This window comes from Nicotiana tabacum, unplaced genomic scaffold (assembly GCF_000715075.1).
Source record: "Nicotiana tabacum cultivar K326 unplaced genomic scaffold, ASM71507v2 Un00011, whole genome shotgun sequence".
Lineage (NCBI taxonomy): Eukaryota > Viridiplantae > Streptophyta > Magnoliopsida > Solanales > Solanaceae > Nicotiana > Nicotiana tabacum.
The window spans coordinates 1,018,175-1,031,834 of NW_027438249.1; the positions used below are offsets into that span (position 1 = coordinate 1,018,175).

Consider the following 13,660-nt stretch of genomic DNA (forward strand, 5'->3'; position numbering starts at 1 on the left):
CACTCATAGTTTTTAAAATACGTTACTTTAAACCTCTCTGACCGTTAACCAAGCATATGTGGCATATGGATTGCTGAGCTGGGTAAAATGCGTGATTGCACGCTCTAAAAAGCGAGTAACTTTGATGATTTCAATTAAAAAATAACAAAAAATGAGAAAAAAATTCTTACACAAATTCTGGTTGTAACTTTACTAAAGTTCCTAGTACAAAAGAGAAAGTTTAAGACTCCATTAAAGGAGCTCGAAGCTTGAGTTTAAAATTTCGGGTCTGCGAAATTGGATTCGGGTTCGATTGGGTGTCTTGACAAATAATCGGGTTTAAAATTTTGAATCTTCATTGCACAAGTAGCAAAGTAGCAGTTCTTTAGCAACAGAAAGAGTGAAAAAAAAAAACAATGGAAGCAACAAAAGAGAGGAATGAGCAAATGGAAAAGAAAGAGGACTATGATCCCATTGTTAGGGATATAGTAGATATGCCCTAGATCCAATATTATATTTGATGATTTGAACATATTTTTGTGAACGTTATTTGATACAAAAATATATGGCATTTGATATTCTTTTATCATTGTTATTAATTGCTTGATTAATTTGATAAGGTCCTTGATTAAATTTTGAGACTTGACATCGTAATAGAGATCATGATAATGAGAGCAAAGTCTCTTATAATTTAATCTAAATTTGTTCTTGATCGTAGGATTATTAATCTGGACATTAGTAATCCGGTTAGATCAATATTTATGTGATCGTCTTTATTGGATAACGATTTGTTGATCTCATTAACTAAATCACATAGATAGATGATGCATATAGAGATATGATCATTGAACCTACTCATTAGATAATTCCTAATGGTTAAAATTACCATAACTGTCAATAGGATATTCTCTTGAAGAATGTGATGTAAAAATTTCCTTTGACTTGAGATCGTCATAATAATTGATGAGTTATTTATTGTGCTTTGATACCAGACACCTATGGCCCTAGGGTGATAGTTGAAAGGATATTGGGTATGATTAAATGCTTGTAGAATTAGTGATTGATCAAGATAGAATCTGTCAACTCTTGGTAATGAGTTTAAGCTCCATATTGTCATGAATTATAAACGACCAAACTAAAACCTTGGGCAACTGAATGAAAGAAGAAAAGAGTTTCTTAGGTCATTCAATGGTCGATTATATTTGACATGAACACATAGTTGGTCACCTATTAGGATTTGACAGTTGAACCATATCCTAGGGTGATCCAGAGCTATAAGGACAGAAGGAATTACTACATTATTCTTCTACTGGTTCTTGAGAGTAAATTGTATACTTCATGCTATCCGGTCGTTAAGGAGTGTTGCTAGACGTCACCCTTGATTAGTATATTGATGTAGTCAAGTTACTACCGACTTAGTATTGAACCTATGTGGTCGCACACTAACGAGTGTTCTGATCTTTACTAAACGATTAATTACTTTAGTATTTGATAATTAAATTAAAGAATTTAATTAGTCAAATAAATTTAAATTATTAGTCCAAATAAAATATTATTATATTCTTTACTAGCATAGAAGATATAATTAATATTGTGAATAAATTGAAGTTTTTTATTTGGAATAGAAAATTAAACTATATCTCTTGGATAAAATATATATGTGATATATATAGTTGGTACTCATAAATAATATGAACTATTAATAAAAGAGTTATAAGTTGAATCCAACTTTGAATTGGATCAACTGGAAAGTCCACGTCTGCCACCACAATCCCATTTAGAATGGATTCATAATTCTCTTTATATGAAAGTATTGTACTCCATATGGCAATGGACTCACACGTGAAGTCACTACCTTAATTAACCTATTCCTACCCTATTTGGAAAAGGTTAGTAACTAAGGTATATGTCAATATATATATATACATGAAAGCTTTACGTAGGAGGGTTAGAGAAAAACGAAAGAAAAGGCCACAACATAAGAGATACGTTGCTGACAAGAAAATTGTCTTCTTGTCTTGCTACTACTACGCCGAAAGTTTTGAGAAAATTCTCAGCATAGTATTTTTTATCAATTTGTTCGCGTGTTTCATTGATCAAAAGGTTGATAGCAAGGGTCGGTCTCGGTGTGGATACGCATAGAGCGAGACTTTCTTCACCAGGTACGTCTTAGATCCGATCTATTGACATGTAAGTAAATTTTAAACACAAAAAGATCTTCCTATGATTGTTATTGTCTCCCGCTGCGTATTACGAACACCTATATGCAATCCTTCGCCCATGGCTAAAGCCAGAGAAATCATTAGAGAAGCCATTATTACAGATGGTGAAAATCCAAAAAAACACTACCGATAAGATGAAGAAGAAAGAGGGTGCTGAACAACTTGACGATGTTTTAGTTTTTCAAGAACTGTTCGGAGCAGTTCTTCCGTTTTGGGGCTCTTCGCCGGCGCCGGCGACAGGAAATTGAAAGGGGATTCTTTACGTCCGCTGAAAGGATTAACGTTTGAATTTTTTTTATTTTTTTATTTTTGATTTTAATTATTTTTAATATACCATGTGACATGGCATTTAAACATTGTTATTTTTTGACGTGGCAACCAACGTGGAGGAGATTGTATTACACGCACTGCAGCCTCCTGTCATAAGCGCTTATTATATACGGTTTGAAGGACCGGCATGACAAAGTGACACAAGTATAAGTGTTATTTATACTATTCTGCCTTCAAAAAAAAAGATAAAAGTAAAAAGTAAAGCAGGAGAAAGTAGTGAAAATAGATTTAGAACCCACGACCTCCAGCTTTACTTAAATGTCCCCACAAAACCACCCTTCTAGTCGCCTCTTTTTTTGTTTAGGGGCACACGAAAAATATTTAAGGGGTCGCAACTGTATGCAGAGATATATATAAGATATAATATACGGAGGTTTTGCCGAGGCTAACGGGGTCCCGTGACCCCTCAACCATCAACATAGGTCCGCCCCTGGATGTATAACCTATTATTACCTTGTGCTCGTGTATATTAGTGTCATTTTGCGTAGTGATGCATAGAAAGTGTTGTAAAAATGTTAGTCTTTTTATTTTTTGTGCTCAAGGAAAAGGAGATTAAGTCGTTGTTCTCCTTTAAAACATGCCAAAAGAAACAACCATATTATAATAAAGTCTCCCTTTGCCTTGCTGATAAAAATTTATTCATACCGGGTATTTATACTAAGCTAATGCATGTGCACATTCAATTTTTACACTTAACCATCACTAAGAGATATATAATTGTGGAAAGATCGGAATTCATAATCTCTCCACGAAAGAGGGTTAATTTGACATATGGTCACAATTAAAGTGAACTATTTTTTATTACATACCACTATAACATTCAAATTATAAACCTTTTTCGTTATGTTGAAGCAACTGACTTCGAGCGCATAGTCGTAATAGAGCATGGCTGTTGCTCATCTCGGGTATCAGTCTAACTTATCCTTGCCTTGTTGCAGTAGAAACTATATATTACTTGCACTTTAACGGCAGCCCGTTTCACTAAGCTCCCGCTATGCGTCGGGTCCGGAAAAAGACCGAACCATAAGGATCTATTATACGCAGTCTTACCCTTTCTCAACTAAAGATGTATCCATCACTCATTTGTCACGCGTACTCCCTGTTCAATTACAGGCAAAAAATCTTCCTATCAAACAGTCTCGTGCTACCGAATGATGATGAATTACTTCTATTTAATAGGATATTTAACTCGAAAATAAAATCTCAAAGATCCACGTTATTTTCATTCAACCGCTACAAGATCATTAATTCCATAAGTTTGGACTTCTGTTGCTGACATAAAAACATCTCTTTCCATATATTAGGATACTAACACATGTAGAACAATAAGAATATCAAGAATCAATTTGCACCCTATGTGAAGGTTACATTAAGATCAAGTTATCGAAGACAGATGTCAAAGAATCATAGGCAGATGGAGCATGGGTTAAGTTGAACCACTAAAACCAGCAGTTTCGACACGGGGCACAAATACATATGTTAAAAATACTAAAATTCCAACAAGTAAAAGTTATGAACCCATAATTTCATAAATGCATTAGGTTCAGTTGTAAGAACTTTAAGGGTTAAACCCATCGAGTTTCAATCTCAGATCCACTTCCAGAAAGGAAGCGGTACACCACACCTGGTACCACATTAGCTCAACCAATTTACAGAGTAATGGCAACAGTAATGTTTTTTTTGTTTCGCACCAAACTTTACAGCGAATGTAGATTTAAACACAAAGTCTTTACACAGACTGGTGTATTTACCCGAGGTCTAGCGACTATGTTTCAAAGTAAGAACCTAGACAATGTAGGTATGGAGCATGCATACTTACAGGTTGCCAAATGCACCATAACTATCCACTAGTGACGAAGGAATCATCTTATCAAAATATGGGGGTAGCACCCATCTTCTTGCCGGTGTATGTCCTGGAGCACTGGTGGTTTTTATTATAAGAAGATGAAGGCTTGATGAACGCTCTGTGCAATCTGGATCTGTTCAGGTGAACCAGATATGATCACCTTTCCATCACATTCTCCAGGACCTGGATCTTGTAGAACGACTGCGGCTCCAGAGATCTGATCCATAACATAGAAAACAAACGCAATGAATATAAACTTATAACATCATGTTAACCACCTGCTCCTGACCCTAAAATGAAAACCTTGAGCTCGGAATCAAATTAATTCGACCTAGTTCTCTTTCCTCACCCATCCCTTTGCATTCTGTTGCTCTCATCTGTTGCCCTCTCTTCTTTTTTTTTCCTTCATTTTATTCCTTTTCTTTTTGGGAGGGTGTTGAGTTTACCTCTTTCAATCGAGCCAAATTGGAACCATTCTCGCCATAAACAGAACTAAATTTTTGTCCTGAAACAGTGATCACAATGGTTTTCTTTGCTACCCCATTCTCATCCACCCTGCTCAGCCAATGAAAGAGCAAGAAACATCACAAAGCGGAGATATGTAGCCTCAGCAGAATATAAACATAGAACTAGATTGATCTTGAAGGTCAATTGCCATTATAGTACTTTTCATGTTTACTTTACGGGAAGCCTTACAAAAACAGCTATCTCAAGGAGAATACGAAACATCGCATTTTTCCTTTTATTTCAGTTTTGATTGCAAAAAGAAAAAAAAATCAGGTATGGAGTTTCTGTTATAAGACAATACAAAAATATTTAATAAGTTTGGTATTTAATGTCAGTCACAACTCAAACCTTCCACTTTCAGGTCCACCTTGAGAACTCTTCCAGCCACCCATGCTTTCTTTGATTGTCTTGCCATTCGATCTATGCATGGACTGCACAATAAAAAACCGTCAAGCATTAAATCCCCATAGACGTATTCCAGACAAAGAAGAAAAGGAGGGAGTGAACAGGATACAGCTTTCAAACCTGTTTGTCCTGTAATAACGAATGAGGAACACCAAGATTTGGCACAAAACCAAGATGATCCATTTTATCAAGAGAAGAAAAGCTGTGATCCAACTGAGAAGGCATACTAGTACCAATTTCATGGAGACTTCCATGGGAGCACGAAGAATAAGGATAATTTCTAGGTACTGCTTCTTCAGAAACCAAACTGGAAAAGAAGGCCTCCCTCAGCCTACCAGTAAGTTGAAAAAGGGCACTCTTCACGCTGTCATGCTCGCCAACAATCTGTAGGATAATTGCCTTTATCTTCCAGTTGCAAATAAACCAGACATGAATGTAAAAGTATTTCAAAGTCAAACGTTGCAAGAATCCCACTAGAAAATGTCAAAAAGATGGAGGGTTAAAATCACATCTCAAACTCTTTGCATGTTAACCTCACCACCATTAAGATTCTGTAAGCTCGCTGGACAATAAACTTATAGGTTAGCAAGAGGTACTTCCTCTTATAATTTTTTGATTGGTTTAGGACTTTCCCTTCTAGTTAATCAGAGCTCAAGAGAGTCCCTGCCTCAACTTTCTGCAACTAATGGATTAAAACATGAGCCCCATTGATAACCTTTTCAAACCCATTTTAATACAAATTTTGTACCACAGAGAGTTACACAAGGCGCACCTTTTTTTGTAACCGTGAAATTTCTGAGCTAAAACACGGTTCAAATCTTGGTGGATAAGAGGTTTGTTCCTCTATTCTTCTCAACTTAAATACTGGCTTTCGAACCCGTGATGTGCGCCTAACACATACATCACATGTTGCGCTCTTACCGCTAGACCAACTCTTGGGCACATAAGGCCCACTTTTCTCCAATTCATAATTCAAAAGAAAGAAAAAGCCAAAAAGTTATCAATGGACCAGTGGTCTTCACCTTCCATTCAAGGGTATATGTTTTCATCTTCATAGTTAGACTAAAATCACATAGAATAAAATTGTCTTGTAGGACCTTCAATCTCTTGGAATCCATGCAAACTTAGCGCAAATAGTGCACAATGGAAGAAAAAAATCAATATTTGGGATACTAATTAGGTGTAATTAAGGGTTAGTTTATTCTCATTAGAGATTTATATGCAAGTAGAAAATATATAGAATTTTAAGTGCTAAAGCCTAAATCTTCAAATATAGGATCGCTACAGGTCTAAAATGGAACGACATGATTCATGAGTATCCACACACACACACACATACAAATACACATACATACACACACATATACAACAACACACACATACACACATATATACATATAATATATGTCATATATAGCGGACCACAACTAGCTTGAGGTTTCGTTATAGTTGGTACATGTGCCAAGTCTACTATAGACATTCAATTTGCAAAGGAGAGACTACCTTATAAAAATATTACCCATAAACTTACCTTCAAAATATAGGGATAAATGACCTGTCTACCTTTCTCCACTTGAATATCAGGCTTAGTCCGCATGGCGCAAGCTCGAACTTGTGACCTTTGCCACTTGAACTAAGCCCCGACGCACTATTTTAGTACTTTTTATCACTACTTCTTTCAAGTTTTGCAGAAAGAGACATATACACACATAGACACACTATTAGTTCTTTCAAGTTTTACATTAACAAATAATTTTCAGCTTAATTTCCTTAATTATTTTTTGATATGGTACTTTGCTCCCTTAGTGGAGGTGCTTTCCACAACCTTAATTTCCTTGATTATTGTAATTACTGATTACAGATTAATGAACACATCATAGCAGATAGATTTTGGTTAAAGAACTTTTTCTAATGGAATTATTAGTTTAAGTTTGATTACAAGAACTACAATAAGAATATGATAGGTATTTATAGACCAGACTGAACCTGCCAGTTCAATTGGTTAAACTGGAAATTGGGCAGCCAGACAGGCAGTCCAGTTAGATGTGAAAAAAGCAAAAACGCATTCAAGGATAAGGATTGTTGGGTTTTGCCAGCTAGTTGGATCTCAGTGAATGACATGATTTTCATCTCCTCTTTGTAATTACCATTAACTAGAAACATCTACTAGACCTCATAGCTGAACAGCAACTTGTAAGCTTCACAGTTCAAGTTTAAAAACAGGTTATATGGGTAGTTGGATTGACTGCTTTGTAATATCATCTCAAGCAGCAACAACTTCCATAACAAGAACAGGAGACATTAAACTAGAGCCAAGGTTAGTGCAGTTTCCACTTGAATTATTGCAACTTGGGTTAGTGCAATTTATCTGAAGTTCAAAAAGTTGGGTTAGTGCAAAAATGCAAGCATAACAAGAATAGAAAGTTCGCTCCGCTGCATAAGATCCTCAAATCAACCACGACATTTGATGGGACAAACCCGTGTGGGTAAATGAAAAGTCGAACAAAAATAAGGAGAAAAAGACAGAAAATGCAAGAATGAAAAAAAAACGAGAAAAGAAAGGAAAAGTCAAAGTTGGTGAGCTGAAAATGTGAAAGAAAAAGTTCGGCGCATAGGTTGCAGTGTCGTTCTGCCACGTATTCACATTCGCTAAAATCTTTTTCAGCAGACGCGCTGCCTATAAATAGGCATTCTCTTTTCAATTGTAAATCATCTCTCAACTTCTTCTTTCTCTTCAATTAATAAAGAGCTATTCTTTGTGTGGCCGTATAGTAGGCAAAAATTGTCGAACCACGTAAATCTTGTCTTGTCTTGTGCAATTTATTTCTTTTCTCTTTAAATATATTTTTCTCTTTCTATTAGCATGACACGCTTCCCAACATTATCTGGCAAGATAAGTGAAAATATAATGGTTGCAATAACAGCAGTTATGCTATGTGCGATTGTCTGGCTGTTGCAATAATTGAAGCAAGATGACCTTTTTTCTTTTTTAAGAAGTCGAAGCAAGACGACTTTTTTTTCTTTTTTAAGAAGTCGAGGCAAGATGACATGCCATAGAAGCTTGAAAAACTCTAATAGTTATCTATACAAGCAAGAAAATTGAAAGAGAATAAATAGAAGCTCAAAATGATTTTTAATGCCCTTCTTGAAAAAGAAAAGAAAGCCAGTAAATCCCTGATAAATTTTATCCTTCCTAGCAAGTGCAGACAATCTTAACATGATCACCCTACCGATGTTAAATTCTCTCAACCATATTTCTCCTCAAACGTAATATGTCCTACAACCAATGTTTAACTAGTAATGAATGGAACGGGTTCAAATGGAGCCAAATGAATAGTAGGTTTCTGTTTAACCTACGCAACTAGCTTGGGCTTGAGGTATAGTTGTTTCCTAAGTTGCACAGACTCGGCTGCAGGTGTCCGATACAAGAACGAATCTAGAGGTTAGATTTTTCATGATCCAAATTTTAAGATTCAGGGATACGGATACAGGTGCGGCGATTCAGCTAAAAATTAATCCAAATATCTATACATTTATAAAAATATGACTACATTAAGAGACATTATGTGGAGAAATTACAAGGTATTACGAGAAGGAGAAAATATTGATCAACAGGAGAACCCGAGAAGGAGATACTGACATCAAAATTTCTGTATAGAAGGTATTCCATTTTCTTCAATTTCACACCCTATCTTTTGTTTTGATTTCAGAAATCATTGTATTTGTCCCGAATGTCGCGGTCAATTTTGGTCAAAGAACCCAAAGTCTGTTGACCAAATTCTGTACGGATCCCACATTCACGTTGTATCGACATAGGTGCGGCACCGAAAGTGAAGAGTCCAAGCAACTTAGGTTGTTTCAATGTTGATTATTTAAAAGTAGGTTATGCAACAACTGAATTACCTGAAGTACATAAACAAAATAAAAAAGAATTTGCAAACAATTCAATTGTATTTGGTATACTTTAATGAATATACTTAAATTGCATCTGTTAAATTTTATTTTATTTTCGAAATTTGGTACATTTTAATGAATATGCTTAAACTGTATTTGGTACATTTTAATGAATATTTAAAATTTAGTTGTATGAAGTTAATCCACCATATCTAAAGCCTAAATTCTTTTGATAATTTGGCAAAAGTAAAAGCTCCATTGGAGATTCATAAGTGACTTAAAATATCAAGTACATGCAATTAATTGTCATCTCAACTTCCTTATTTAAGCCAGTATATGCTGATTCTCATAAAAATCAACCAACTGTAATATATCTAAGATTTGAACATATTTTCTATAACACCCTTACAAGAATGCAAGTGAAACAGGTTTGGTAGTAATTCTTATTCCTAATTCTCCAATTTGAGATTGTTGTGGTTGAGATTTAATCGGATATTTCGTCTGTTCTTTTCCCATTTTGTTATTGGTTAACATAGAGGTGAACCAAAATTTAGTTATTTTATGGTCATGAAATATATTAAGGAAGGACAGAACTGTCAATAGTTTGAGTCATAGAGATCAAGGTAGTAGTTTACGTCATTACCTGTACCACTTTATCATTCTCTGCAGCACAGTTTGGAGCGTGCTCTGCACCCAATAGTTGTACTTCAACCCCCCTCGATAAACCTATTTCCGATGAAACTCTTTCCCATTCAGCAATTAGGCATTTGATTTCACTCGATCCAACTAAGATTCTTGCACTTATGGAACCACCCTTCCCCACACCAGGTATGTGTCTGTGTACACGGCTAGCTTCTAAAGATCTTTCAAACACTCGAACTGTGGCAACTTGTGCTGGTGAGTATAATGGCTCCCGGCTCTAAAGAAGATCTCAAAACAGTTAGAGAAGACAGCATTTGCAAAAACCTGTCAAAGTGTCATTAATGAAGCACAATGGAAAAACTGGCATGACTAGAAGTTAAAGGAGGTAATGAATAGTCACAGAACTTCAAGCGAAGATATGGTGGCAACACGGTCTTTTGACCCTGCAATTGGAGTGGAAAACTTTATAGACGCTCCAGTATCTTTCTCTAAAGCTTTGACAATAATACCACCCTTGCCAATCACACCTCCAGCAGCGTCATTAGAGCAAAGCAATCTAAAGACTACTTTTCTTTGAGCACTGTCCGCATCCAGATTCAAAACTCTATCAACATCTGATGATAATGACTGTACTACTGAAGAATGATTAACGGCATTTCTCTGCAACGGTGGTATCGAGGGTTTGGTATCCAGAAGAAAGTCCGCAGACTGTTCACGGACTGCGCCTTCCGAAGTAACGTGGGCTGTTGTTCTGTCAGCTGGTAAGCAAACTTGAAGACGCCGAGAAATGGGAACCAATGCTTTCTTTACGGCCAAAGTTCTACCCATTATCTGCATTGATTTAAACAATCACTTAGAGATAAACTGAATGCATATTTTTGCCCCTACATAGATATCTATTCATTTGCCACATACACACGTAGCTCGATTTTCCACAACAACAACAACAACGAACCCAGTGTATTCCCATAAATGGGGCCTGGGGAGGGTAGTGTGCACGCAGACCTTAACCCTATCTCGATTTCCACTACATAACACAAATTTGGAACTAAAATAGTCATTTGTTATGTTACGCAGACTCTCCAAAATGTTGTCGTACCCCTGTCGGATCCTCCAAAAATGCACTACTTTTGAAGGATCCGACACACACCCGACAATATTTTCGGAGAGTCCGAGCAACATAGGTCATTTGTCACCTTGCTCTCCATTATATGAGATGTAAATCTAAATTGCAAAAAGAGAGTAATGCCCCGAGATAAAATGAAAAAAACAAAAGAAAATAGTAAAAAGGATGCAAAAGTTGCCATATTACACGCTTCTCCAACACTGTGTCTTCTGCTAGGAACAAAGGAAAAGCATTTCCAGATCTAGTAAGTCCTTCATTTCACCTCAACACTAATAATAACTACCTTTCCCAACTCTCACATCAATACACACTGAGTTTTGATCTCCACACTCAAACTGAGATATTCATCCCGTGAGTTTCATTTATAGCGACAACATACCTTTCCCCTCCTTTCTTTTTCAAGGAACCTTTTTTTTTTGGGCGTGGATGTCAAACATGTGGCAGCAATATTAGGGACTCTGATTTACCTCGAATATTACCAAATTTACCAGATTCCCCCTTCAACACAAGCGGGTAGCCACACCAAAGAACCCCTTTTTTCAAACCACATTTTATTACCATTCTCACCCGACTCTAAAGAAAAGATTAGTCCAACAGATCTAACATTTCATTTCTAGTTCACAACACAAACTAACTGTTGACAACAATTTTGAAAGGTCAATACAACACTAACTACACCTCAATTCCAAATTAGTTGGAATAAATCCTCTATACTCATTTCACTCTATCTAGGTCCATTTCATTTCAATATTCAATAACTTGTCACGAGTTAGGGGTTCTTTGAAAACGGTTCTCTCAATCTCACCGTCAAACAATCTCCAACCAAAATAAAAAGACTCTTGTCAAAACACCAAACTAATAAAGCATAGAATTAAAATCCAACAAGCTAGTATCTCCAAATAGATAGAGTTTAGTTTCTATGCACTCACAGTACAAACAATATTTACGCAATCAGATTACTTAAATGGTAATTGCATGTAGCTCTATTTAATAGCATTGATCGGTATCTTAAAATAAATAGTAAGTAACATGTTACAGCAGGATAAATAACACTGATGCTGTAAAAAATTCATTATATTTTTAGTGTATATAACTTAAATTTTCGGAAACAAACACCTGAATCAACTCTTCTTCAGGTACAGCACAAGCAGGAAGCTGGTCTTTTTTCAAAACCTTAATTTTGGCACCTGTACTTTTCCTTATACCATCTACAATGGCGCCACCTTTTCCCATTAAAGCTCCAATTTGACTTTTAATTGCGAGCAATCTACACCCAACTGCCCCACCTTCATTCCCTTCAACCTGCAATACCCTTTCGTAAACCCGAATCAAACCTTCTTGTGCTCTAGAAACTTCCACTACCTCCTCAACTTCTTCACTGTTATTATAGCTTATCCCTATTTTCTTATCTATATTTGAGTCACCAGTGATGTTTATAACCCGTTCATGGCAATTTGGTAAAGGATCTTCGAACCGGATTTTGCATCCGGTTTGAGTTTCGAGGTTTTTAATTACACCGCCGGAGTTTCCGATGACTCCGCCTGCTGTGTTGACGTGGCAGAGTAGTCGGAAATTTACTTGACCTGGTTGGACTACTGTTGTTGGATCTCCTCCTCCGCCACCGCCGCCCCTCTTGCTCGCCGGACGGTGGTTGTTTTGGTGGTTCATTTTTTCAGGCGAAGAACAGAAAGAGAATGATGAATGAAGTGGTGATAATGAGATGTGCGTTTTGTTTATATGACTTTGTACGGACTTGAGTGCGACTCTGTGTGTGTGTGTGTTTTTTTAAGGGCGTGTTTGGATGTGCGGTCATTGAATGTTTTTCTTGGAATAGTATAATTAATAGACTGTTTGGCCAAGCTACTAAAATCAGCTTATTTTAAAAATATTTTTTTAAAAGTATTTTTTAAAAATGTACTTTTAGTGAAAATCAATTTGTGATTGACTAATTAATTTAAAAAGTACTTTTGAGTGGCAATTGGTGTTTGGTCAAGCTTTTAAAAAGTGTTTTAAGTATATTTTTATCAAAAGTGCTTTAGTGAAAAAGCTACTTTTTCGGCTTCTCAATAACTATTTCTGTTTCTTCTCAAAATCACTTTTTTCCTTCTAATGGCTAGAACAAAATATTTTCGTAAAATAAATTCTGGAAACAAAAAAACGGAAAACATAAATGTAGAAGAACCAGAAACTAATTCGAACTCATTGAATTCACAGGGTTTCCTTAAGAAACTTAATCCCCTCCTATTACTCAAGCTTTAGGATTATTTCCTCCCATGATAGAATAGATTACACGCATTGGTGTAGCAGTACTTCAAACCTTAGTGTTTCAACGAACTCAAGGATCGGTAGCAATCACACTTATTGTTTCTTTCTTTTTGTTTAAAAAAATAACGTAGAAGGAGGAAGGATAATTCCGGATTTTCGTAAGAAATATATGAGGAAATAGCCTGGTTTTTATAGCCATCAAGTTGGATTCAAATAAGGAGGTGCAACTCTTCAAGATGGCCTTTCGCGTAAAACGGCTTTATGCAAAATAAAATGGGAAAACAACTTTACCATTTCTCCGAATCTCCCCTTTAATATCACATTCAATTACAACCGATAACGATAAGACACATTATTATTATTATTAGTAGTAGTAGTAGTAATAGTAGTAGTAGTAGGGAATGCGAAAAAAACTTTTAAAAGATTTCCATACATCGAAAATCA

At 36.0% G+C, this 13,660-nt stretch overlaps 1 protein-coding gene across 2 annotated transcripts; it reads right to left on the reverse strand.

Annotated features, from left to right (window-relative positions):
• Window positions 1–3,146: 3,146 nt before the first annotated feature.
• LOC107773902 (KH domain-containing protein HEN4) lies at window positions 3,147–12,666 on the reverse strand. 2 transcript variants are annotated; one of them, XR_012707075.1, is made up of 8 exons: window positions 12,068–12,666; window positions 10,231–10,656; window positions 9,827–10,102; window positions 5,410–5,673; window positions 5,233–5,315; window positions 4,824–4,932; window positions 4,351–4,594; window positions 3,147–3,630 (listed from the first exon to the last, which is right to left on the reverse strand). XR_012707075.1 is itself a non-coding variant. In XM_075248654.1 (7 exons), the coding sequence occupies exons 1-7, from the start codon at window positions 12,617–12,619 to the stop codon at window positions 4,466–4,468; spliced, it is 1,839 nt and encodes a 612-aa protein (XP_075104755.1). In that variant the 5' UTR covers window positions 12,620–12,666; the 3' UTR covers window positions 4,042–4,465. The 2 variants fall into 2 exon arrangements, 1 of the variants encoding a protein (XP_075104755.1); XM_075248654.1 differs by lacking the exon at window positions 3,147–3,630 and having other exon boundaries at window positions 4,042–4,594.
• Window positions 12,667–13,660: the final 994 nt, after the last annotated feature.

Bases quoted from the DNA above. Each gene is read 5' to 3' on its own strand.
- LOC107773902 (XM_075248654.1), bottom strand. From the start codon at position 12,619: ATGAACCACCAAAACAACCACCGTCCGGCGAGCAAGAGGGGCGGCGGT. The intron at 5,674-9,826 runs GTAATGACGTAA...ATTATCCTACAG, and splicing joins AGAATGATAAAGTGGTACAG to ATTGTTGGCGAGCATGACAG. The intron at 4,595-4,823 runs GTAAACTCAACA...GTTATGGATCAG, and splicing joins ATTTGGCTCGATTGAAAGAG to ATCTCTGGAGCCGCAGTCGT.